Source organism: Vulpes lagopus, chromosome X, assembly GCF_018345385.1.
Source record: "Vulpes lagopus strain Blue_001 chromosome X, ASM1834538v1, whole genome shotgun sequence".
NCBI classification, from domain to species: domain Eukaryota; kingdom Metazoa; phylum Chordata; class Mammalia; order Carnivora; family Canidae; genus Vulpes; species Vulpes lagopus.
Genome location: NC_054848.1, coordinates 40,539,700 through 40,564,356, shown reverse-complemented (window position 1 = coordinate 40,564,356; position 24,657 = coordinate 40,539,700). Strand labels below are relative to the sequence as shown.

Here is a 24,657-nt window from a genome sequence, read left to right as displayed (position 1 = left end):
TCAGATATATTTTGTAGATTTCAGACATGGGTTTTCTATATTTTTTTTTTTTTTAAATTTTTTTTTTTTAATTTTTTATTTATTTATGATAGTCACAGAGAGAGAGAGAGAGGCAGAGACACAGGCGGAGGGAGAAGCAGGCTCCATGCACCGGGAGCCTGATGTGGGATTCGATCCTGGGTCTCCAGGATCGCGCCCTGGGCCAAAGGCAGGCGCCAAACCGCTGCGCCACCCAGGGATCCCCTGGGTTTTCTATATTGAAGGATGTACAGCTACAGAGAGAAGGTCATTTAGTTTTCCCCCCCCTATAATCTTCAACAGAACTGTTACAATTTTGAAAAAATCCATTAGAAAAAGGAGACTTGATGAATTCCCCATTCACTTCTTCATTTTTGGAACTTTGATTTTTAAATTTGAGGACTCCTTCTGAGGAACATCTGACTAACGGGGTAATCAATACATGCCACTGCTACCTCCCCACTGGAGCACCCACCAACACTAGGAACTGCTGCTTCTGCAGCCCCTAATCTCTACGTCCCCAGGTTATTTTTCAAGTGAAAGCTGCTACCAATAGAAGAACTCTTTTCCCAAACTCACTGAGTCCCTGCTCCTGAGCCCACAACCTTTGCTATCCCATCTCCCATCTCCTTCTTACACACCAACCTCCCCTTTGCATAGCAAGAGGGCAAAGAAAAAATAATATCAAGGTGGTTCTCATAGTCACCCCAGTGGCCAAAAGTTGTTCTCCTAAATGTCTTTCTTACTCCCCCCTCCAACCAATTAAAATCCAAATAAATATTCCCAACTAAATAAGATTGTGCTTTAGTATGCAGTACTACCTTTGTAAACTTCCATGGAAATCATTTATTATAAAGAATGGAAATTATCTGAGGGCAGAGAATTTTGCTATGTGTCTCCATCTCCAGCATATACTCTAGTTGATCAGTTTTAAGTTGCCATCAATTGTAAGATGCATTTTGGATAAGCAAAAATGTGGAGAACAAATGTACATTCTATAATCAATGAAATAGGGTAATAGAAATAACTCTTCACATAGTAAATGTTTAATAAATGCTTACTGAATTGAATGATATTTTTTAAAGTTTCTTTGAAAAGTCTTTTGAGGCCCAAGCAATCAGCTTATAGATAAATCTGCAGGGGGCAGAGGACTATAACTTAAGGATTGCCTGCATTTCTAATAGCCAGTTTGAAAAGAATGGAAGTTCTCCAGGAAGTGGTGTGTTTCTACCTAGGTATGTGTCTATTTTTCCTCTCTCTCTCCTTACCTCATCAATTAGTTTTCTGGCATTTGCGATAGTATAATCACCAGCAAATAATACCACTAAGCATGATTCATCACTGCTCTTCTGTCTCTGACCCCGAGATACTGGAACGATACTTCTATTGGCTTCTGTGGAAACGCGGACAGCTTTGAGCTCTTCAGTGGTAGGTAGGGGAACATGGTCTTGAACTACAGTATCTTCTGGAAGAAGACTCCAGTTGAGTTCTCCTGACACAGGTGTAAAGTCATGAATGTTGCTCCAAGTATTATTGAAGATACTTAACGCCGCATCTTTGAACTGGAATGCTAATTCAGGGTAGTACCATTGGAAACAGCCAAACTTGATGTTTGTGGAAGACTCAATGATGGGTTGAGTGGCACAGCACAAAAAGACTTCCAGCTTTCTACAGTCCCTCACACGAAACTGTTGGCAGGCTAACGTGCACTTGCAATCTCTGCAATTCCGGAAAAACACACTGCCTTTCACAGGTCCCAGGAAAATTACACAGTTAGTACAGTCGTCGATAGTGATGGTAGCAGAGTGATCAAAAATGTAGATGTTACAGTTCTCACAGTCCTGAATGAGAAACTGTTGTCCTGCCACTTGGCCAGGTAGGCGACCCACTGTTTCATCCTTCAGTCCACTGAACATATAGTCTTTTGGATCAACCTGCAAAGACAAAATATGGGTCTTGAGTATTACTAACATTATTCAACAAATATTAGTCAAGTGTCTACTGGGTGCCAGGCACAACTCCTGGTGCTAAAATAAGTTCCTACTTTCACCGACTTTGCAACATATTAAGAAAATGAACAGCACAAATTATTTTTTCCAATAATTAAAAGGCATGAGGGGAACAAAGGGAGAGGAGACTGTTATAAAGAGACTCAGGACATACCAACCAAACAATGAATATTGTTTGGATCCTGTTTCAACATATCAACTATAGAAACTTTTTTGAAATGACTGAGGAAATTCTCACACACACAGCATTTTGGATGATATTTTTTTTTTTTTTTTGTGTTTAATTTACCAACATACAGAAAAACACCCAGTGCTCATCCCGTCGAGTGACCACCTCAGTGCCCGTCACCCATTCCCCTCCAACACCCGCCCTCCTCCCCTTCCACCACCCCTAGTTCGTTTCCCCGAGTTAGGAGTCTTTATGTTCTGTCTCCCTTCCTGATATTTCCCAACATTTCTTTTCCCTTCCTTTATATTCCCTTTCACTATTATTCATATTCCCCAAATGAATGAGAACATACACTGTTTGTCCTTCTCCGATTGACTTATTTCACTCAGCATAATACCCTCCAGTTCCATCCACGTTGAAGCAAATGGTGGGTATTTGTCGTTTCTAATTGCTGAGTAATATTCCATTGTATACATAAACCACATCTTCTTTATCCATTCATCTTTCGATGGACACCGAGGCTCCTTCCACAGTTTGGCTATTGTGGCCATTGCTGCTAGAAACATCGGGGTGCAGGTGTCCCGACGTTTCATTGCATCTGAATCTTTGGGGTAAATCCCCAACAGTGCAATTGCTGGGTCGTAGGGCAGGTCTATTTTTAACTCTTTGAGGAACCTCCACACAGTTTTCCAGAGTGGCTGCACCAGTTCACATTCCCACCAACAGTGTAAGAGGGTTCCCTTTTCTCCGCATCCTCTCCAACATTTGTTGTTTCCTGCCTTGTTAATTTTCCCCATTCTCACTGGTGTGAGGTGGTATCTCATTGTGGTTTTGATTTGTATTTCCCTGATGGCAAGTGATGCAGAGCATTTTCTCATGTGCATGTTGGCCATGTCCATGTCTTCCTCTGTGAGAGTTCTCTTCATGTCTTTTGCCCATTTCATGATTGGATTGTTTGTTTCTTTGGTGTTGAGTTTAATAAGTTCTTTATAGATTTTGGAAACTAGCCCTTTATCTGATATGTCATTTGCAAATATCTTCTCCCATTCTGTAGGTTGTCTTTTAGTTTTGTTGACTGTATCCTTTGCTGTGCAAAAGCTTCTTATCTTGATGAAGTCCCAATAGTTCATTTTTGCTTTTGTTTCTTTTGCCTTTGTGGATGTATCTTGCAAGAAGTTACTGTGGCCAAGTTCAAAAAGGGTGTTGCCTGTGTTCTCCTCTAGGATTTTGATGGAATCTTGTCTCACATTTAGATCTCTCATCCATTTTGAGTTTATCTTTGTGTATGGTGAAAGAGAGTGGTCCAATTTCATTCTTCTGCATGTGGATGTCCAATTTTCCCAGCACCATTTATTGAAGAGACTGTCTTTCTTCCAATGGATAGTCTTTCCTCCTTTATCGAATATTAGATGGCCGTACATTTCAGGGTCCACTTCTGGGTTCTCTATTCTGTTCCATTGATCTATGTGTCTGTTTTTGTGCCAGTACCACACTGTCTTGATGACCACAGCTTTGTAGTACAACCTGAAATCTGGCATTGTGATGCCCCCAGCTAAGGTTTTCTTTTTTAAAATTCCCCTGGCTATTCGGGGTCTTTTCTGATTCCACACAAATCTTAAAATAATTTGTTCTAACTCTCTGAAGAAAGTCCATGGTATTTTGATAGGGATTGCATTAAACGTATAAATTGCCCTGGGTAACATTGACATTTTTACAATATTAATTCTGCCAATCCATGAGCATGGAATATTTTTCCATCTCTTTGTGTCTTCCTCAATTTCTTTCAGAAGTGTTCTATAGTTTTTAGGGTATAGATCTTTTACCTCTTTGGTTAGGTTTATTCCTAGGTATCTTATGCTTTTGGGTGCAATTGTAAATGGGATTGACTCCTTAATTTCTCTTTCTTCAGTCTCATTGTTAGTGTATAGAAATGCCATTGATTTCTGGGCATTGATTTTGTATCCTGCCACGCTACCAAATTGCTGTATGAGTTCTAGCAATCTGGGAGTGGAGGCTTTTGGGTTTTCTATGTAGAGTATCATGTCATCGGCGAAGAGGGAGAGTTTGACTTCTTCTTTGCCAATTTGAATGCCTTTAATGTCTTTTTGTTGTCTGATTGCTGAGGCGAGGACTTCCAGAACTATGTTGAACAGCAGTGGTGAGAGTGGACATCCCTGTCTTGTTCCTGATCTTAGGGGAAAGGCTCCCAGTGCTTCCCCATTGAGAATGATATTTGCTGTGGGCTTTTCGTAGATGGCTTTTAAGATGTCGAGGAAAGTTCCCTCTATCCCAACACTCTGAAGGGTTTTGATCAGGAATGGATGCTGTATTTTGTCAAATGCTTTCTCTGCATCTAATGAGAGTATCATATGGTTCTTGGTTTTTCTCTTGCTGATATGATGAATCACATTGATGGTTTTACGAGTGTTGAACCAGCCTTGTGTCCCAGGGATAAATCCTACTTGGTCATGGTGAATAATTTTCTTAATGTGTTGTTGGATCCTATTGGCTAATATCTTGTTGAGAATTTTTGCATCCATGTTCATCAGGGATATTGGTCTGTAATTCTCCTTTTTGGTGGGGTCTTTGTCTGGTTTCGGAATTAAGGTGATGCTGGCCTCATAAAACGAATTTGGAAGTACTCCATCTCTTTCTATCTTTCCAAACAGCTTTAGTAGAATAGGTATGATTTCTTCTTTAAACGTTTGATAGAATTCCCCTGGGAAGCCATCTGGCCCTGGACTCTTGTGTCTTGGGAGGTTTTTGATGACTGCTTCAATTTCCTCCCTGGTTATTGGCCTGTTCAGGTTTTCTATTGCTTCCTGCTCCAGTTTTGGTAGTTTGTGGCTTTCCAGGAATGCGTCCATTTCTTCTAGATTTCCTAATTTATTGGCGTACAGCTGTTCATAATATGTTTTTAAAATCGTTTGTATTTCCTTGGTGTTGGTAGTGATGTCCCCTTTCTCATTCATGATTTTATTAATTTGAGTCTTCTCTCTCTTCTTTTTAATAAGGTTGGCTAATGGTTTATCTATCTTATTAATTCTTTCAAAGAACCAACTCCTGGTTCTGTTGATCTGTTCCACAGTTCTTTTGGTCTCGATATCATTGAGTTCTGCTCGAATTTTAATTAACTCTCTTCTTCTGCTGGGGGTGGGGTCTATTTGTTGCTTTTTCTCTAGTTCCTTTATGTGTAAGGTGAGCTTTTGTATTTGAGATCTTTCCTGTTTTTGAATGTATGCTTGTATTGCGATGTATTTCCCCCTCAGGACTGCTTTTGCTGCATCCCAAAGATTTTGAACGGTTGTATCTTCATTTTCATTAGTTTCCATGAATCTTTTTAATTCTTCCTTAATTTCCTGGTTGACCTTTTCATCTTTTAGCAGGATGGTCCTCAACCTCCACGTGTTTGTGGTCCTTCCATATTTCTTGTTGTGATTAAGTTCTAATTTCAAGGCATTATGGTCTGAGAATATACAGGGGACTATCCCGATCTTTTGGTATCGGTTCAGACCCGATTTGTGACCCAGTATGTGGTCTATTCTGGAGAAAGTTCCATGTGCACTTGAGAAGAATGTGTATTCAGTTGAGTTTGGATGTAAAGTTCTGTAGATATCTGTGAAATCCATCTGGTCCAGTGTATCATTTAAAGCTCTCGTTTCTTTGGAGATATTATGCTTAGAAGACCTATCCAGGGTAGAAAGAGCTAGATTGAAGTCACCAAGTATAAGTGTATTATTATCAAGGTATTTCTTGAGTTTGGTTATTAATTGGTTTAAATATTTGGCAGCTCCCACATTCGGGGCATATATATTGAGGAGTGTTAAGTCCTCTTGTTGGATAGATCCTTTGAGTATGAGATAGTGTCCCTCTTCATCTCTCACTATAGTCTTCGGGGTAAATTTTAATTTATCTGATATAAGGATGGCAACCCCTGCTTTCTTTTGAGGACCATTTGAATGGTAAATGGTTCTCCAACCTTTTATTTTCAGGTTGTAAGTGTCCTTCTGTCTAAAATGAGTCTCTTGTAGACAGCAAATAGATGGGTCCTGCTTTTTTATCCAGTCTGAAACCCTGCGCCTTTTGATGGGGTCATTAAGCCCGTTCACATTCAGAGTTACTATTGATAGATATGAGTTTAGTGTCATCATATCTATTCAGTCCTTGTTTTTGTGGATTGTTCCACTGAACTTCTTCTTAAAGGGGAATTTTAAGAGTCCCCCTTAAAATTTCTTGCAGAGCTGGTTTGGAGGTTACATATTCTTTCAGTTCCTGCCTGTCTTGGAAGCTCTTTATCTCTCCTTCCATTTTGAATGAAAGCCTTGCGGGGTAAAGTATTCTTGGTTGCATGTTCTTTTCATTTAGGACCCTGAATATATCCTGCCAGCCCTTTCTGGCCTGCCAGGTCTCTGTGGAGAGGTCTGCTGTTACCCTAATATTCCTCCCCATAAAAGTCAGGGACTTTTTTTCTCTTGCTGCTTTAAGGATCTTCTCCTTATCTTTGGAATTTGCAAGCTTCACTATTAAATGTCGAGGTGTTGAACGGTTTTTATTGATTTTAGGGGGGGATCTCTCTATTTCCTGGATCTGAATGCCTGTTTCCCTTCCCAGATTCGGAAAGTTTTCAGCTAGGATTTGTTCAATTACATATTCTGGCCCTCTGTCCCTTTCCGCGCCCTCGGGAACCCCAATTAAACGTAGGTTTTTCTTCCTCAGGCTATCATTTATTTCCCTTAATCTATCCTCATGGTCTTTTAATTGCCTGTCTCTTTTTTCCTCAGTTTCCCTCTTTGCCATCAACTTGTCTTCTATGTCACTCACTCGTTCTTCCACCTCGTCAAGCCTCGTCGTTAGGACTTCTAGCTTGGATTGCATCTCATTTAATTGATTTTTAATTTCTGCCTGATTAGATCTAAATTCTGCAGTCATGAAGTCTCTTGAGTCCTTTATGGTTTTTTCTAGAGCCACCAGTAGCTGTAAAATAGTGCTTCTGAATTGGCTTTCTGACATTGAATTGTAATCCATATTTTGTAACTCTGTGGGAGAGTGGGCTGTTTCTGATTCTTTTTTTTGAGGGGTTTTCCTTCTAGTCATTTTGCTCAGTGCAGAGTGGCCAAAAACAAGTTGTATTGGGAAAAGGAGAAAAAGAGAGAGAAGGAAAGAAAAGAGAAAAAGAAAAAAGAGAAAGAAGAAAAAAATAGGGGAAAAAGAGAAGAAAAAGAAAGAAAAAGAAAGAAAGGAGAAAAAAGAAAAAAGGGGGGGTGGGGGAAGCAATCAGAAATCAAGAAGAAAGAGAGAAAAAAAAGCGCAAAACAAAACAAAACAAAAAAAAAAAACAAAAACAAAAAAACAAAAAACAAAAAAAAACCACGGGGGAGTATCTTCCGATTCTGTGTAGTTTAAGTCCCTTGACTTCCCTTGGAACTGGTCCGTCTCGCTGGTCTTCTGGGGGAGGGGCCTGCTGTGCTGATTCTCAGGTGTTGGCACTTGGGGGAGCTGCTCTGCCCCTGCCTGGTGCAGGGCTCGGTGGGGGTTGTTCACCCCGTGAGGCCCCGGGAGGAAGCCACAGTGGCGGGGGCAGCTCTGGGACCCTGGATCCAGCCCCCGCAGTAGCTCCGGGGCTCTCCGTCTGCAGGGCCTGGGGGCTCCGGGGCGGGGCCGCTGATCTGCTCAGTTCCAGGCAGGAGCGTCCTTGCTGTCCTGGGCCCTCCCGGCCTCTGCCTGTCCCGGGGGAGGCCGGATCCTGGGCTGTGTCCCGGCGCCCTGTGCTCCGGGGCCTGCGCTGTTGGATTCGCGCTCCCGGCGGTGCAGCCCCCTCCGCGGAGCCGCCGCCCGAGCCTCTCCGAGCTGTTCCCGGAGCCGCGCAGCCCCCTCCACGCGGAGCTTCTTCCTCTGCGCGAGCCGCCGCCGCTGAGCTGTTCCGGGAGCCGCGCAGCCCCCTCCGCGGAGCTTCTTCCTCTGCCCGAGCCGCCGCCGCCGAGCTGTTCCCGGAGCCCCGCAGCCCCCTCCGCGGAGCCGCCGCCCGAGCCCCTCCGAGCTGCTCCGGGTCCCGCCGAGCGCTGCAGCCCTTAGGGAGCTCGGCGCACTCTCCGGGGCGCGGTTCCTCTGTTACTGTCCCAGGGAGCCCGAGGGCATCCCCGCCCTCCTGGGGATCCTGCTCCAATTCCCGGGGAGCCCCTTTCCGCGGGGAAGGTCGGTGCAGCTCCTGCTCCTCCGGGACGGGGCTCTCCTGTCCTGGGGACACTCGCCCCGGCCTCAGCCCGGCTCCTCGCGGGGCCCCTCCCCCTTGGAGGCCTTTTGTGTCTTTATTTCTTTTTCCCCGTCTTCCTACCTTGATAGAAGCGCGAACTCTTCTCACTGTAGCGTTCCAGCTGGTCTCTCTTTAAATCTCAGGCCGAATTCGTAGGTTTTCAGGATGATTGGATGGTTTTCTAGGTAATTTGCTGAGGACAGGTGACCTGGAGACCCTACTCCTCCGCCATCTTGCCCCTCCCCCCATTTTGGATGATATTGAAGAATATTTCAGCTCTGACCCTTTTTCTTTTTCTGATGCTTCACTTTTTTGTTTTTATTTTTTTATTCAAGTATAATTAAAAGAGTGTTATTAGTTTCAGGTGTACAATACAGTGATTCAACAATTCCATGCATCACCCGGTGCTCATCACAAGTGCACTCTTCAATCCCCATCACCTATTTCACCCCTCTCAACCACTTCCCCTCTGGTAACCTCCAGTTTATTCTCTATATTTAAGAGTCTGGTCTTTTGTCTGTCTTTTTTGTTTGTTCATTTGTGTTGTTTCTTAAATTCCATGAGTGAAGATTTAAAACAACTGCTTCTTAAAAAACTTCTGAAATTGGAAATACACTCACATTGAAATATATTTCTCTATTTTTCAATAAACTGACACATAGGTCTTAGTTTCTAAACTCTGGCTGATTTCTGTAATATGCTACAGAAAATGGAAGAACCTGAAGGTACAAAAATCACTATATGGCATAACTTCCATCTGCAAGTTAGATTCAAATATTTATTGAGTCTTTCCTACAATGGAAATTCTTGAAACGCCACCATTCCTATCTTTTGATATTCTAAACTAAAGCACACACAACCTTTTATTCAGTATGCCTGGAATTTGTCACAGTATATATTTAAAAATTCTACTGACCTCTAAGAGTCACAAAAGGCCATTTTGATTTTTCTAAATTACTTTTGAGTCCACTTGCACTGTTTTACCCCTTTGCAAATATTAAATTTCATGCAAAACTATCGATGTAACCAGAAACAGACTCCCATACAGTAGGTAAAATTCTGATGATTCACAAAGGATAATTTAATCATCTCAATCATTACCAAGCTAAAAGTGACTTATTCAGTATTGCACAGTAAGTGTTGTTCTTATCTACTTTTACATAATGTACTAGAAGGAGTACTGATCTGTAGCACGAGGCAATAAAAGAGGCACTTTGTTTCCCAATCTTAATTTTGTCATCTATGAGCAACATGATCTTGGAAAAGGCACTTTAACTTTCCAGCTCATCAGTCATTCAACCAAAATCTGAACACTCAATATGAGCCAGGTATTCTTTTAGGCACTAACATGAGTATGACCAGCTCTTCCTATAAAAAAGTAAACACTAACCTAAACAGATGATTTAAAAACAACTTGGTTGTGCAATGCAAGATGCCTAGAATATTCTGGAAACACAGATGAGGGACATCTGGGATAGGGGAGGTAGGGGTGTAAGACTTCATTAACAAAGTGAGAATGAACAAGTTGGAGTTCATCACATAAAACAGGCAGGAGTATAGGCTCTTCCCTTCCTACATCAGGCCAAAGTGAAAGAATTAACAAAATAAAATTTTTCAGAGAATGTGAAGAAAACTGAAAGTGGTTTGGTGGTTACCAGTGATACTGGTATGGGAGCAGATGAAGCTAGAGAGATAGGCTGGGGCCATACTATAAAGCTTAGAAGTTATCCATGGGCAATAGAGTACCACAGGAGGATTTTACTTTATTTTTTAAAGATTTTACTTATTTATTTATGAGAGACACACAGAGAGAGGCAGAGGGAGAAGCAGGCTCCCTGCAGGAGCCTGATGTGGGACTTTTTTAAAAAAAATATTTTATTTATTTATTCATGAGACAGAGACAGAGACAGAGACAGAGACAGAGAGAGAGAGAGAGAGAGAGAGAGGCAGAGACACAGGCAGAGGGAGAAGCAGGCTCCATGCAGGGAGCCCGACGTGGGACTCGATCCCCAGTCTCCAGGATCACACCCTGGGCTGAAGGCAGCGCTAAACCGCTGAGCCACCTGGGCTGCCCCTGATGTGGGACTTTATCCCAGAATATCAGGATCATGCCCTGAGCCAAAGGCAGATGCTCAACCACTGAGCCACCCAGGTGTCCCACCACAGGAGGATTTTAAATAAGAAAAATTTACATTTCAGGAAGATTACTCTGATAAGAATAAGGAGGTACAGCATGGATCTGAGACTTGCACTTATCCAGAAAGGCCTGGAAGTAGAGCAATGGTTAGGAGGGAAGAAGATGGGATAAATTTGAGAAATACTGAAGAAGTAGAATCAGTCAATTTGGTAATTCAATGGCTGTAGGAAGGAAGGCAGAAGGATGGATCCAAAATGATTTCTAGTTCTCTGGTCTGTGTTTTTCGACTTTATTTTAGATCATAACCCACATTAGTAGATTCTTCAGCACAGCCCAGCACACTTACTTTTATTTGTGCATGTACACATACCAAAGCAATGAAAGCTTCACAAATAATGCTTACTTGAATTTTGTGTTAAGCTCCCTAATATTTTCTATTATCCCACCAATGGGTTTGAAAAAATACTGCTCTAGTCTATGTCACTGGATGTTAGTAGTGCCATACACCAGAAAAAGTGAAAAATACAGGAGGCAACACAGGTTTAATGTAGAAAGAAGTGTCCAAGTAATTCTATTTCTAGGATTTTACAGGTGATGCGTGTATATAAAGTACAGGTATGCCTGAGTGGCTCAGTCAGCTGGGTGTTCGACTCTCAGTTGTGGCTCAGGTCGAGATCTCATGGGTTGTGAGACTGAGCCCTGCAGCAGGCTCCGTGCTCAGTGCTGAGTCTGCTTGAAGATTCTCTCCCTCTGCCCACCCCCTCAAATAAATAGATCTCTAAAAAAAAAAAAAAGTACAGTATTCCAGTTTGGTCTCTACCAAGAAACTGAACTTGCATAGTTGCTGGTTCCCTATTGCCCAAAGTCAACCCCACAGGGACCAAGTAAGGAAAACATCAAGAAAAGGGGAAACTAAGAGAAGTCCCTGTGGTGGAGTGTGGGGGGATAAAATAGAAAAGTAAGCCTCATAACAGGCAGATTAAAATCTAAGCAGTATCTTCTCATGCTGCTTCTCTCAACTACTGATCGGTCAAGTGACCAAAAAAAATTAAGTCAACAAGAATATCTAAGATCTGAACCACACAATGAGAATAAGCTTGAGTTCTGCATCCAACAAGAAGAGTGTATTCATGATTTTCTTAAGGATGCATTCAAACTTTTTTTTAAAAAATCATGTACTAGATCAGAAAGCCTAAACAAATTTTAAATAAGAGATAACTTACAGACTGTGATATGGGACTAACATGTAATTAAAAGTTAATAACAAAAGATAATTTTAAGAATTCTTGCCAACTTGAAAATTTTAAAAAACATACTGCTAAATAACCTATGGGTCAAATTAGAAATCATAACCAAATCTAAAATACTTAGAATTAAATGTTAAGGCACCACATTTGGGATGGAGCAAAGCTCTGAAGGAAATGTATAACCTTAAGCAGCTATAATAAAAACACTCAAAAATTAATTAGTTAAATGTCCATCTTAAGAAATTAGACAATAAATAAGCTTAGAGAAAGTAGGAGAAAAAAGATAAATAGTAGAAATTAACAACTTACGTGTTAAATATATAATAGAAAACATCAGCAAAGCCAAAAATATGGGGTTGGGGGGGGGCGACAAAAAATAAGCAAACTTCTGGCAAGAATGATCAAGGAAAGAAGAATGAAACACAAACAGTATGAATGAAAGGGGGAATGAATATCACCATAAACAAACGTTAAGAAGAGAATAGTATCAACGTCTATATGCCAACAAGTTTTAAGAGATTGTGGTCTATGAAGTAAACAAATCGCTTAAAAAATAACTTATCACAACTGACTCCAGAGCAATTTAAAAGCTTAAATAAAATGCTACTGCTACTAAAGAAACAGAAGCAGTGGGCTAAGTGTTCCCCCAAAGAAAGACACCAGGCCCAGATGGTTTTATAATCAGATTCCAATTTTATTTATCCCAGGTTTATGCAGACCCTTAAAGACAACAGAAAAAGAAGGAACAGTCCTAACTCATGCTATTAGCCTGCTCAGCAAGACCCTAGTAAGAAAAACAAAGACACAACAAAAAAGAAAAGTTTAGGTTCATTTCATTCACGTCTATAGATGGGGAAAAAAAACCCTGCAAATTAAATCAATCCTATAAAAGGAGAAAGCACCACAACCAAGTTGGATTTATCCCAAGTCAAGTAAAAATGGTTCAGTATTAGAAAAATCTTTCATAGGGGAAAGGAGAGAAAATGGGTGGGAAATATCAGAGAGGGTGAGAGAACATGAGAGACTCCTAACTCTGGGAAATGAACAAGGAGTAGTGGAAAGGGAGGCGGGTGGAGGGATGGGGTGACTGGGTGACGGGCACTGAGGGGGGCACTTGACAGGATGAGCACTGGGTGTTATACTATATGTTGGTAAATCGAACTCCAATAAAATAATCTTTCATGTAAGTCACTATTATGTGATAACAACTTATATTTCATTCCTAATTCCTATTGATCTCTTATGAAAACCTTATTCCTCAATAGATCTGAAGCACTTGCTGTGACTTGTCTATATCCTCTGATTCTCCTTTGCTCAGACAACCTTCTCTGCTTGTCTACCTGTCAAACTTTCCTCAACCAGAAGCCTGCTCTCCCTTTCTGGAGTATCTATATTGTATTAAATACCAGTCCATGTTCCTTCCTGTACAGTGATCTTTGGGCTAGAATCCTGTAACCAATCTATTAAAAACTGAAACACCTCCTCCAATACTACTTCTTTACCCTTCATTTTTCTCCAAAGCACTTGGCTTCCTTTTTAATGCACTACATATGAATTATATTTATTGTTTTTTTTTCTACCAGTCCTCCACTAGTACATAAGCTCCATGAAGGAAAGGATTATCTGTTTTGCTCACCCTTCTTTTCCCCTGCACCTAGAATAGTGCAAGGCAGTCCCCAGATGTTCTCTTTAATAAATAAACATGACAGATAACTAAGTTTGGTAATCACACACTTCTCCATTCCATCCTCAAAAAAGAGAGACCCTGATAATGATCAAGAACAAAATGATATTCTTGGGGACATTTAGTCAGGTCACTGTTCAAGTTAGCCAGTTTCTGAGTGGGAAGATAATTATACACAAAGGAGGCAGAGGCACATCAGTCCTGGGTTTCTCCTTTTTACATCCTCTACTCTCCCATACCTGCGGTTAGAAGGAAGCTGGGGCTGCCTTGCACTTGAAAGAGCCAGTGAAAGGGGATGGGGATGTGGTCATAGAGCAGGCTAATGGGATCTGGATCTAATTCAGGCCTTAAAGTGGAGAAAAAAGAACATGAAGAGCGGTTTCAGTCAGTTCTGCTTTAGGCCATAAAGAGGGTAAAAACATTCTCTGGTCTTCTTCAGCCTGTCACCTTGGCACCAATCCACCTCCTACAGTGGGGGTGAGAAGATCAGGAACACCAGGAATAGGTGTAGGGAAAAGAAGCCCAGGAGTTAGCCTGTCTCTACCGAGGCCTCAAATGCAATGGACAAGCAGAATCTTCAAGCTTCAGTTCATGGTTTATCTCGCTGTACCAGAAACTCCTTAAAACTTTGACGTAAAACTTTATGTGTACTTTCCCGGGGAATTAACTTGGTGTTCGAAATTCTGGCCAAATTATCTTTGCCTGAGATATGGATAACAAGTTCAAACATTTGCAAGCACATTTATCTGAGAATTAAGGAGGGGGCAAACCAGTGTTTGGATAAAAATAAAAAAATAAAACCGTTGGGGCGCCTGGGTGGCTCAGTTGGTTAAGCATCTGTCTTTGGCTCAGGTCATGATCTTGGGGTCCTGGGATCAGCCGGTGTCGGGCTCCCTGCTCAGCTAGCAGTCTGCTTCTCCCTCTCCCTCTGCCCCTTCCACCCACCCACCCCAGCTCATGTGCTCTCTCTCTCTCTCTTTCTCAAATACATAAATAAAATCTTTATTTTTTTTTCATAAATAAAATCTTTAAAAAAAAAAGACAGTTAATACCTGTTACTTAAAGGAATTTAGCGAATTTGTTTTTGCATGGAAATGATACATAAGATGTATAGTATTTGAAAATTTTCAACTATATGAATTATAATATAATCAGTACTGTATCAGTAGTTGTTGCAAATGCAGAAGTATCTACTCTTAACTCTGAAATTACTGAGCTGCTATCTTAGTCTGCACAGGAAGTATTATGTACTTAATACTCATATCCTCTCAAAATTCTTATGTTGAAGTCCTAACCCCGAAGTGATGGTACTTGGAGTTAGGCCTTTTAGGTTTAGAAGTCAAAAGGGCAGCACCTCATGATGGGCTTAGCACTCTTAGAAGAAAAGACAGAAGGAAGAAAGAAAAAGAAGAGTTCCCCCTCTCTACCTCCCTCCACAAACTAGAGGAAAGGCCATGAGTACACAAGAAGGTAAGTGAATATGAGCCAGGAAGTAGCCCTCACCAGTGAGAAGTGTGGAACGTTACAATTCCGCCCAAATCCCTGCAGTTAAGAGACGTGACCGAACTCTAGCATGGCTTCTAGCAGCACAAAACCATGTCTCTGGAAGGACCCTACCCTCCTGCCCCCATTAAAATTCCTGCCTGGAAAATTTTCCTGCTGGGACAATTTACCATTTGTTCTAGCCAATACCTGATAATAGGCCCCTGACCTCCCTTTCTTAGGGCATTTACTAAAAAGGGCTGGTGGTTGTGAATATGTAAGTCTTAAATCTCATAAATATCTTTCTCAAAGACCTGAGAGCCATTCCTTTGAAATATAATTATCAGGAAGGATAGGGCCTCTGTCTACCAGTCTCTGTGGGAGGACAGAATCCTAACTTTGATAAGTGTGAGAGAACAAACACAGCGGACCTAATCACATTTACACTGACCAACTTTGTAATTTTCACTTTTCTGATTCTACGGAGGTCCTGCTCTCCCTGCTCCCTCATTTTCCTGATAAAATTGCTGAAATCACCTCCACACAAATTGGAACAAAGCTCAGCTCTGTCCCCTACTGTCAGTAGTTACAGAATAAAACCTGTTTTCAATGCTTTAACCTACTGTCCAGCAGTATTTATCTTTGGCATCAGACACTCGGATCTGCTAGTACTTTGATGTTGGATTTCTCAGTCTCTAGAACCATCTAATAAATAAATGTCAGCTGTTTAAGCTACATAGTCCATGCTATTTTGTTATGGAGGACTGGTTGCCATAATAAAATAACAGACCAGGTGGCTTAAACAACAGAAATTTATGTCTCACAATCTGGAGGCTGGAAAGTCCAAGATTGAGGCACCATTGCAGTTGGTTTCCGGTGAGAACTCTCTCTCTGGCTGGCAGACAACAGCTGCCCTCTCACATCCTCACATGGCCTTCCTGGGTGAGTGCAGGGCAAGCTCTCTGATGTCTGTCTGTCTCTCTGTCTCTTTTTAAAGATTTTGTTTATTCGTGAAAGACACAAAGAGTGAGGCAGAGCCTGATGCAGGACTCGATCCCAGGACCCTGGGATCACGCCCTGAGCCAAAGGCAGATGCTCAACCACTGAGACACCCAGGTGCCCCTCTCTGATGTCTCTTCTTATAAGGATGCTAATCCTATCAGATCAGGGCCCTACCCTTATGATCCCATTTAACCTTAATTACTTCCTTTGAGGCCCATCTCCAAACACAGCCTACACAGTTAGGGCTTCCACATGAATTTTGGAGGGATATAAATATTCAGTCCATAACAACTGCCAATGCTGAGGAGTTAAATGTAATTTACTATTCTTCTAAGTATTTTATCTGGATACCTCAGTTCTTCTGCTTATGGAGAGAAATTAATGCTATAGCTAAAGATCCTCTAAAGAGTTCTATGCTATAAAATTATTTGGACTGTCAATATGGTCTACAAAGGAGAAATTTAAGATGTATGTTGCTGTACTTTCTCAACAAATCCTGAAAGTTCTTCAAAACAAAAAGTAATAATAAATAACCTGAAGCTCAGTACCATAATCATTTTGCAAAAGTTACTAGTTCTCAAAGTGCCCCAAATCACAAACATGAAAAGGTCATATTTCAAGCTACTTTTCCCACAGGAGCCACTTACGAAGTGAGCTTAGTTTAGGCTGCATTTCTTACTACGAAATCAAAGAAACACTTTCAAAATCAAAGAGACATCTCAACAACTGGAATTCACCTGATATAGCTACTAAACTAAGTTAAACATTATTGTCTTAACAGAAAACAAAAGTGAACACCTAATATTTTCACTGAACAGCAATGCAAATTTTTCCATTAAAACTAATCTCTACAGTTTAACTTCTAAAATGATAACCTGAGATGAAATAATGGAATTTGTTAATTTTAATGGAAAGCCGGTCTGCACAGAGGTCCAAAATAAAGCTGAGGAGTATAAGCAGCACCATATAGGTACGAGGCACCATTCTCAGTGCTTTATAATCATTTACTCAATACTGATAAAAACCCAGGGGCACCTGGGTGGCTTAGTTGGTTGAGCATCTGACTCTCAGAGTTCAACTCAGGTCATGATCTCAGGGTCCTGAGATCCAACCCTGTGTTGGGCTCCACCAGCCCTCTCCCTTCCCTTTGGCCCCGCCATCCCTGCATGTCTACGCTCCCAAAGAAATAATATCTTTTTAAAAATATTCATAAAGACCCCTATGAGAGTTGTGTACTATTGTCCCTTTTACAGATGAGAAAATTTAGGTACCCAGAGGCTAAATAACTTGCCCAAAGTCACACACAGTAAATGCTTGAGCTGAGTTTCAAACCCAGGCAGTCTGACTCCTTTTTTTTAAAATTAATTATTTATTTATGATAGTCCCAGAGAGAGAGAGAGAGAGGCAGAGACACAGGCAGAGGGAGAAACAGGCTCCATGCAACGGGAGCCCGATGTGGGATTTGATCCCGGGTCTCCAGGATCGCGCCCTGGGCTAAAGGCAGGCGCTAAACCGCTGCGCCACCCAGGGATCCCTGACTCCTAAGTATTTTCTTGATTGCTTCTTCATGTTTAACCATATTCAAGCAGAAAACAATGTTTACTAGGTACATAAATCAATAAAACAGAATAGGGATTCAAAAATAGACTAACATATACACTGACAAAGGTGCAAAGGCAACTCAATAAACAAAGAAGTCTTTTCAACAAATAGTGTTGGAACAATTGGAAATCTATATGTAAAAAAATTAAAAGAACCTCTCACATTTTGCACCATTAATTCATTCAAATAATTAATTCAAAATGGATTACAGAACTTAACTGTAAAATCAAAAACTCTACAAACTTTAGAATAACATAGATGAGAAAATGTTTGTATTCTTAGTTAGGCAAAGATTTTCTAGATATGAAACCAAAAACCCAATCCATAAAAGAAAAAATTGAAAACTAGACTTTTATCAAAATAGAAAATTTTTGTTCTTCAAAAGACACTGTTAAGAGAATTCAAATAATTAATTGGGAAAAAAATCGCAAAACACATATATGACAAGAGACTTGTGTCCAGGATATAAAAAAAGTCTCAAAACTCAATTAAGAAAACAATCCAGTAAAAAATGGGCAAGAGATTTTAATAAACACTTCACCAAAGAAAATATATGGGTGGCAACTAAGTATATGGAAAAATGCTCAACATCATTAGTCATCAGGGAAATACAAGTTAAACCACAATGAAATACTACTACATGCCTATTAGAATGGCTAAAGTTAAAAAAAAAAAAAAAAAAACACCTGACCATACCAAGTACTGGTGGCATAGCAACTGGATCTCATACATTGCTGGTAAGAATGCAAACTGGCATAGCCACTTTGAAAAATAGTTTAGCAGTTTCTTAAAAAGTTTAATATACAATTTCCACATGAGTCAGTAATCCTACTCCTAGGTATTCACCCAAACAAAATGAAAAATTATGCTCACTCAAAAACCTGTATGCAAATATTTATGGTAGCTTTCTTCATAATTAAAAAATTATTTGGCTTTCAAAACTGAAAACAAGCCAAATGTTCCTCAACTGGTGAATGGATAAACATGGTACACCCATATAGTGGAATACTACTCAACAATAAAAACGAACTCCTGATACATGCAACAACATGGGTGAATTTTAAAGGTATAATGCTAAATGAAAGAAGGCAGACTCAAAAGGTTACATATTACATGATTTCATGTAATATGACATTCTCAAAAAGACAAAACTATAGGGAAAGGGGCACCCGGCTGGTTCGGTTGGTAGAGCATGGAACCCTTGATAATAGGGTCATGAGTTTGAGCCCCATGTGCCAGTGCAGAGATTACTTAAAAAAAGAAAACTTTGTGTGTGGGGGGTGCATGGGTGCCTCAGTCAGTTAAGTATCTGCCTTCAGCTCAGGTCATGATCCTGGAATCCCAGGATAGATCCCTGCATTGGGCTCCCCACTCAGCAGAGTCTGCTTCTGCCTCTCACTCTCTCAATAAAATCTTCATAAATAAATAAATAAATAAATAAATAAATAAATAAATAAATCCAAAAAACCCCCAAAACTATAGGGATAAAAACTGATCAGAGGCTGGAGTGGAGTCGACTACAAAGGAGCATGATGAAATTTGGGGGGTGGGGAGATAAAACTGTTCTATATCTCAATTGTGGTGATCAGTTACTCGACTGTTCATTTGCCAAAACTCAGAAGTATATATACTTTAAAAGGGTAAATTTCTGGGATGCCTAGGTGGCTCAGTGGTTAAACATCTGCCTTTGGCTCAGGGCATGATCTTGGGGTCCTGGGATCAAGTCCTGCATCAGACTCTCTACGGAGAGCCTGTTTCTCTCTCTGCCCATGTCTCTGCCTCTCTGTGTCTCTCATGAATAAATAAAAATCTTAAAAAATAAAAGGGTAGATTGGGATGCCTGGGTGGCTCAGTGGTTGAGTGTTTGCAGTTCAGAACATGATGCTGGGGTCCCAGGATTGAGTTCTGCATTGGGCTCCCTGCGGGGAGCCTATGTCTGCCTATGTCTCTGTCTGTCTCTCTCTCTAATGGATGGATAAAATGTAAATGCCTATGCCTATGTCTCTGTCTCTCTCTGTCTCTAATGGATGGATAAAATGTAAATTATCCATGTAAATTACACTTCAATTAAAATAAAATTACTTAAAATTTCAACTTTGTTAAATCAGTTTCAGGACTATGCAGCTATTTTAGCTGAAAGATTATTTCATAAATAAAATGGCAGTGCCATGTAATTATAGAAATAATAATAAATACCAGTACCTTGATCTTATGTACACTGAGAACAAAAGAAGGTGAAGACCTGTATTTATATTAGTTCACCATGTTGCTAAATATATAACTATGAAATAGAATTATGAAATTTTAGGATTGAAAAGGATTTTCCATGTCATCTAATCTTAATCTAATTTTACATTCCCTTTGTTGACCCAGATCTGCCTGAATGCTGCTAGCAACGCTTCCCCCACCCCACCCTGAGAATTAGACAACTGGAGTGGATCTTAGGAAATTGAGAGCTGGAAAAGCTTGGAAAAGTATACCTCATTGCCTTTACCAATGAGGTATACTGGTGTGTAGAATATAAATTAAAACCTCAGTCCCATATACTTCTCACTCTGTGCTTTTCCCCTTTACCAAAACTTTATGTACGTGAAGAAATTTGAATCCTTAACAGTTGGCAGTGCAGACACTTTTAAAAAGTTCAGCAGAGGGCAGTCCCAGTGGCTCAGCGGTTTAGCGCCACCTTCAGCCCAGGGTGTGACCCTGGAGGCCCCGGATGGAGTTCCATGTCTGGCTCCCTGAGAGGAGCCTGCTTCTCCCTCTGCCTGTGTCTCTGCCTCTCTTTCTGTCTCTCATGAATAAATAAATAAAATCTTTAAAAAAAAACAGTGATTCAACAGTTTCATATATTACCCAGAGCTCATCAAGGTAAGTGTACTCTTGATCCCCTTCACCTATTTTACCCATCCCCTCTGCCCACCTCCCCTCTGGTAACTGTCTTTTCGTTCTTTACAGTTATAAGTCTGTTTTTTGGTTTGTTTTTTTTCCCTTTGTTCATTTGTTTTGTTTCTTAAATTCCACATATGAGTGAAAGCATATGGTATTTGTCTTTCTTTGACTGGCTCCTTTCACTTAGCATTATACTCCCTATCTTCCATTCATGTTGTTGCAAATGGAAAGATTTCATTCTTTCTTTTTTTTCTTTTTTTGATTTTTTATTTCACTCTTTCTGTGGCTAATATTCCATTATATATATACACCACATCTTCTTTATCCTTCATCTATTGATGGGACACTCAGGCTGCTTCCAGCTCTGGCTATTGTAAATGATGCTGCAACAAACACAGGGGTGCATATATCCCTTCAAATTAGTGTTTTTGTATTCTTTGGGCAGTAGGGTACTTACTCATACTTACTTACACTTACTTATACTTACTGGATAGTAAGGTAGTTATATTTTTTATTTTTTGAAGGAGTTCCATTCTGTATTCCACACCAGGCTGCATTCCCACCAATAGCAACAAGCCAAGAGGACGCCCTTTTCTCCACATCCTGGCCAACACTGTTGCTTCTTGAGTTTTTTATTTTAGCCATTCTGACAGGTGTGAGGTGCTATCTCATTGTTTAAAAAATTTATTTATTTTAGAGTGAGAAAGAGAGACAGCAAGTGACCAGAGGGAGAAGCCGAGGAAGAGGGAAAGAGTCTCAAGCAGGCTCCCTGCTGAGCACGGAGCCCAACATGGGGCTCTGTCTCATTACCATGAGATCATGACCTGAGCCGAAATGGAGAGTTAGAGGCTTAATCAACTGAGCCACCCAGGGGCCCTTCACTGTGGTTTTATTTTTTTAAAAAGATTTCATTTATTTATTCATGAGAGACACACAGAAAGAGGCAGAGACACAGGCAGAGGGAGAAGCAAGCTCCTCACAGGGAGCCTGATGTGGGACTCGATTCCAGGATCCAGGGATCAGGAGCTGAACGCAGATGCTTAAACACTGAGACGCCCAGGCGCCCCTCATTGTGGTTTTATATTGCATTCCCTGATGATTAGAGATAAAGCTGCTTTTAAAATGAATAAAACAAAAAGCTAGTTATCTCCTTCAAAAAACGGTAACAACTTTACATAAGAGATTTAAAACATGCAAATTCTTTGACACACCTCCCATGAAAAGTCCCCTCCCCTCGAACATGGGTGCACATATGCGACTACCTCAACCAGCAGAATGTGGCAGAAGTGATGCTACATCACTTCAGAGGCTAGTTAGAAAAAGCCACGAAGTTTCCCTCAGTCTCTTAGGACTTGCCCTTGGAACCCAGCCATCATACTGTGCAGAAGCCTGGGCTACATAAAGAGGCCCCTAGCCCTCACCCTAGCCAAAAGCCAGGATTAACTTACTAGCTAGCTCTGTTATTAAAGCCATATTGAAAGCGGATCCTCTAGCCCTCAGTCAAGCTGCTGCATCTGATGCCAGACAGCCAACCTTGCTAAGTCCTACACAAATCACTGAGTTGTAAACAATATAAGTACTTGCTATTATTCTAAGCCACTGAGTTTGAGAGTGGTTTGGTATGCAGCAATCAATACCTAGAATAATAGGTGGCCATCCAATCTCTGTCTGAATCTTTTGACTAATGAGATGGGTTCCTCACAAAGCCACTTCTTCCACTGATGAACAACCCCAGGAATTTATGATCTGCTTTATAATAAGACCGGTTCTATGCTCCCCAATCTGTGGTCTGAGTGCTATCTTCAGAAGTGACCATTATTGGGCAGCCTGCGTGGCTCAGTGGTTTAGCACCACCTTCAGCCCAGGGCGTGATCCTGGAGACCCAGGATGGAGTCCCACGTCAGGCTCCCTGCATGGAGCCTGCTTCTCCCTCTGCCTGTGTCTCTGCCTCTCTCTTTCTCTGTCTCATGAATAAATAAATAAATATTTTTTTAAAAAAAGAAGTGACCATTATTGTCTAACCTCTTTTGTCAAGACAGGGCTTTGCCTTGTTAAATAGTAGAGAAATCTTTAGCACTGTTCCATTTTACAGCCAAGGAACCTGAAATGCACAAATTGACTGCTTTATCCAAGGTCATGAAACAGATAGCAAATAAAATGCAATTACTTGAATTTCTGGCATAAGGCTTTTGTTTAGTTTTATTTCTATCAAATATGAGACAATTGTAATGGACACAAGATGTGTTGCCCATACTCAAATTCACAATTTTCATACCTATGCCATCACTGTTCAGAGAACTAATCCTCATTTCTAGGAGGAGTATTGGTATGAATAACTAGAAAATGAAAATTACTTTTCTGTACTCTCATCTTTTCCTTGTTTGTACTTAAATATTTCCTGTCTTAATTCAATAAAAGCAGTCAGCTCTTTAAGGGCAGGGATAATTTTTATAATTTTGAGTCTTCCTTGGTGTCTGAGTACTTATATATTGAATAGGTTGCCTAGCTATGAGAGGCAGCATACAGGCAAAAAAGGATAAAAGCATTTCTGTCCAAATGATTTAAAAACAGATGGAACTAGAGGGTACTATGCTAAGTGAAATAAGTCAGAGAAAGACAAATACCATATGATTTCACTCATATGTGGAATTTTACTGATGAACCAAGGGGAAGGGAAGGAAAAATAAAATAAGGTAATAACAGAGAGAGGCAAACCCTAAGAGTCTCTTGACAATAGGGAACAAATAGAGGGTGGGGAGGGGAGGTGGATGGAGGATCGTGTAACTAGGTGATAGGCATTAAGGAGGGCACATGATGGAATGAGCACTGGGTGTCATATGCAACTGATTAATCACTAAATTCTAACCCTGAAACTAATACACTATATGTTAATTAACTTGAATTTAAATTAAAAAAAATTCGGGACGGCTGGGTTGCTCAGTGGTTGATAGTCTGCCTTTGGCTCAGGGCATGATCCCGGGGTCCTGGGATCGAGTCCTACATCAGGCTCCCTGCAGGCTCCCTATGCCTGTGTCTCTGCCTCTCTCTCTGTCTCTCATGAATAAATAAATAAAAGTTTTAAAAAGTTTTAAAAATTAAAAAAAATCTTACAACCCCAAAATATTTCTCATGCCAATGTAGTAATTGTACAGTAAGCTTTTCATTTTTTCAAAGTTAGCAGCAATAGAAAATAAGCTTCATACACTGTTGATTACAGTGTATCAGTTGCCATGACAACACTTAGTCTCCAAACATTCTAATTGAGACAATTTCTCCTAGCTTCAGTCCCCTAAGACTGACCCAATTACACAACTCAAAACGCAAAACCCAGAAGGTGCCTCTGAACAAAGATACTCTGATTACACAACCTAAGGAAAAATTTAAACACCACTTTTCCAAGTTGCAAGGAAACTTTTCAGGCAATGCATTATGTTTTTACATCTAAAGTTGAATGGTAGTTGTCTGATGTAACTTTAAAACATATCTCACTTCTATTCTCTGGGTGTATTTGCATTCTGTTCCTTTTAAGGTACAACTAAAATCTTCTAGGAGCAAGCAAGACCATGCTAAACTCAGTAGAATTACCACTGGGCTAATATAGAACATTTGCACACTAGCCTAAATTGGCCTCATAAGAGATAAAGAACTAGAAAAAATATTTAAAATCATATAAAATTTAGCCACTATAAATGAGACACCTAGAGTGAACTCCTAATGATTTCAAAACAAAAAAGAAAAAATCACAAAAAGAAAAAGCAATGTTGGGAAATGTGGTACCTCCACTGTCTCAAAATGTAAGCTAGTAATTCTCTTTCTCTAATAGTCCAGCAGATTTTTAAACTGGGTTGTTTTCAGAATATAATGTCCATTTATTAAGAAAAATTCTGATTAGGTGAGCTAATCAATATTTTAACTTTGATTACGCACATATGCAGAAGTATGAGCTCATTTTGCATATCCAGTAATGTCTTACACCTCTACATCTACAGTACCCTACTAGTGTTCTCCCAAAATGTTCCTTGTAAGCTCAAAACAGTGTCTACAATTGAAAGTTTACTATACGAAAAAAAGAAAAAGAAAGAAAGTTTACGGCTCATATGGGGGGAAAGTTTGGATGTTGGTGTCCACTGTTCTATTTTTCGATATATTTACTTAGCCAAAAAGAAAA

The 24,657-nt window shown here is 40.4% G+C and overlaps 1 protein-coding gene across 1 annotated transcript in view; it reads right to left on the bottom strand.

Moving 5' to 3' along the window:
• Nucleotides 1-24,657, bottom strand: part of RP2 (RP2 activator of ARL3 GTPase) — a 56,772-nt gene that overhangs the window by 29,907 nt on the left and 2,208 nt on the right. Inside the window, exon 2 of the mRNA XM_041742112.1 lies at nt 1,287-1,952. Within this exon, the coding sequence (XP_041598046.1) occupies nt 1,287-1,952 (666 nt within the window). The remainder of the gene's footprint in view (nt 1-1,286; nt 1,953-24,657) is intronic.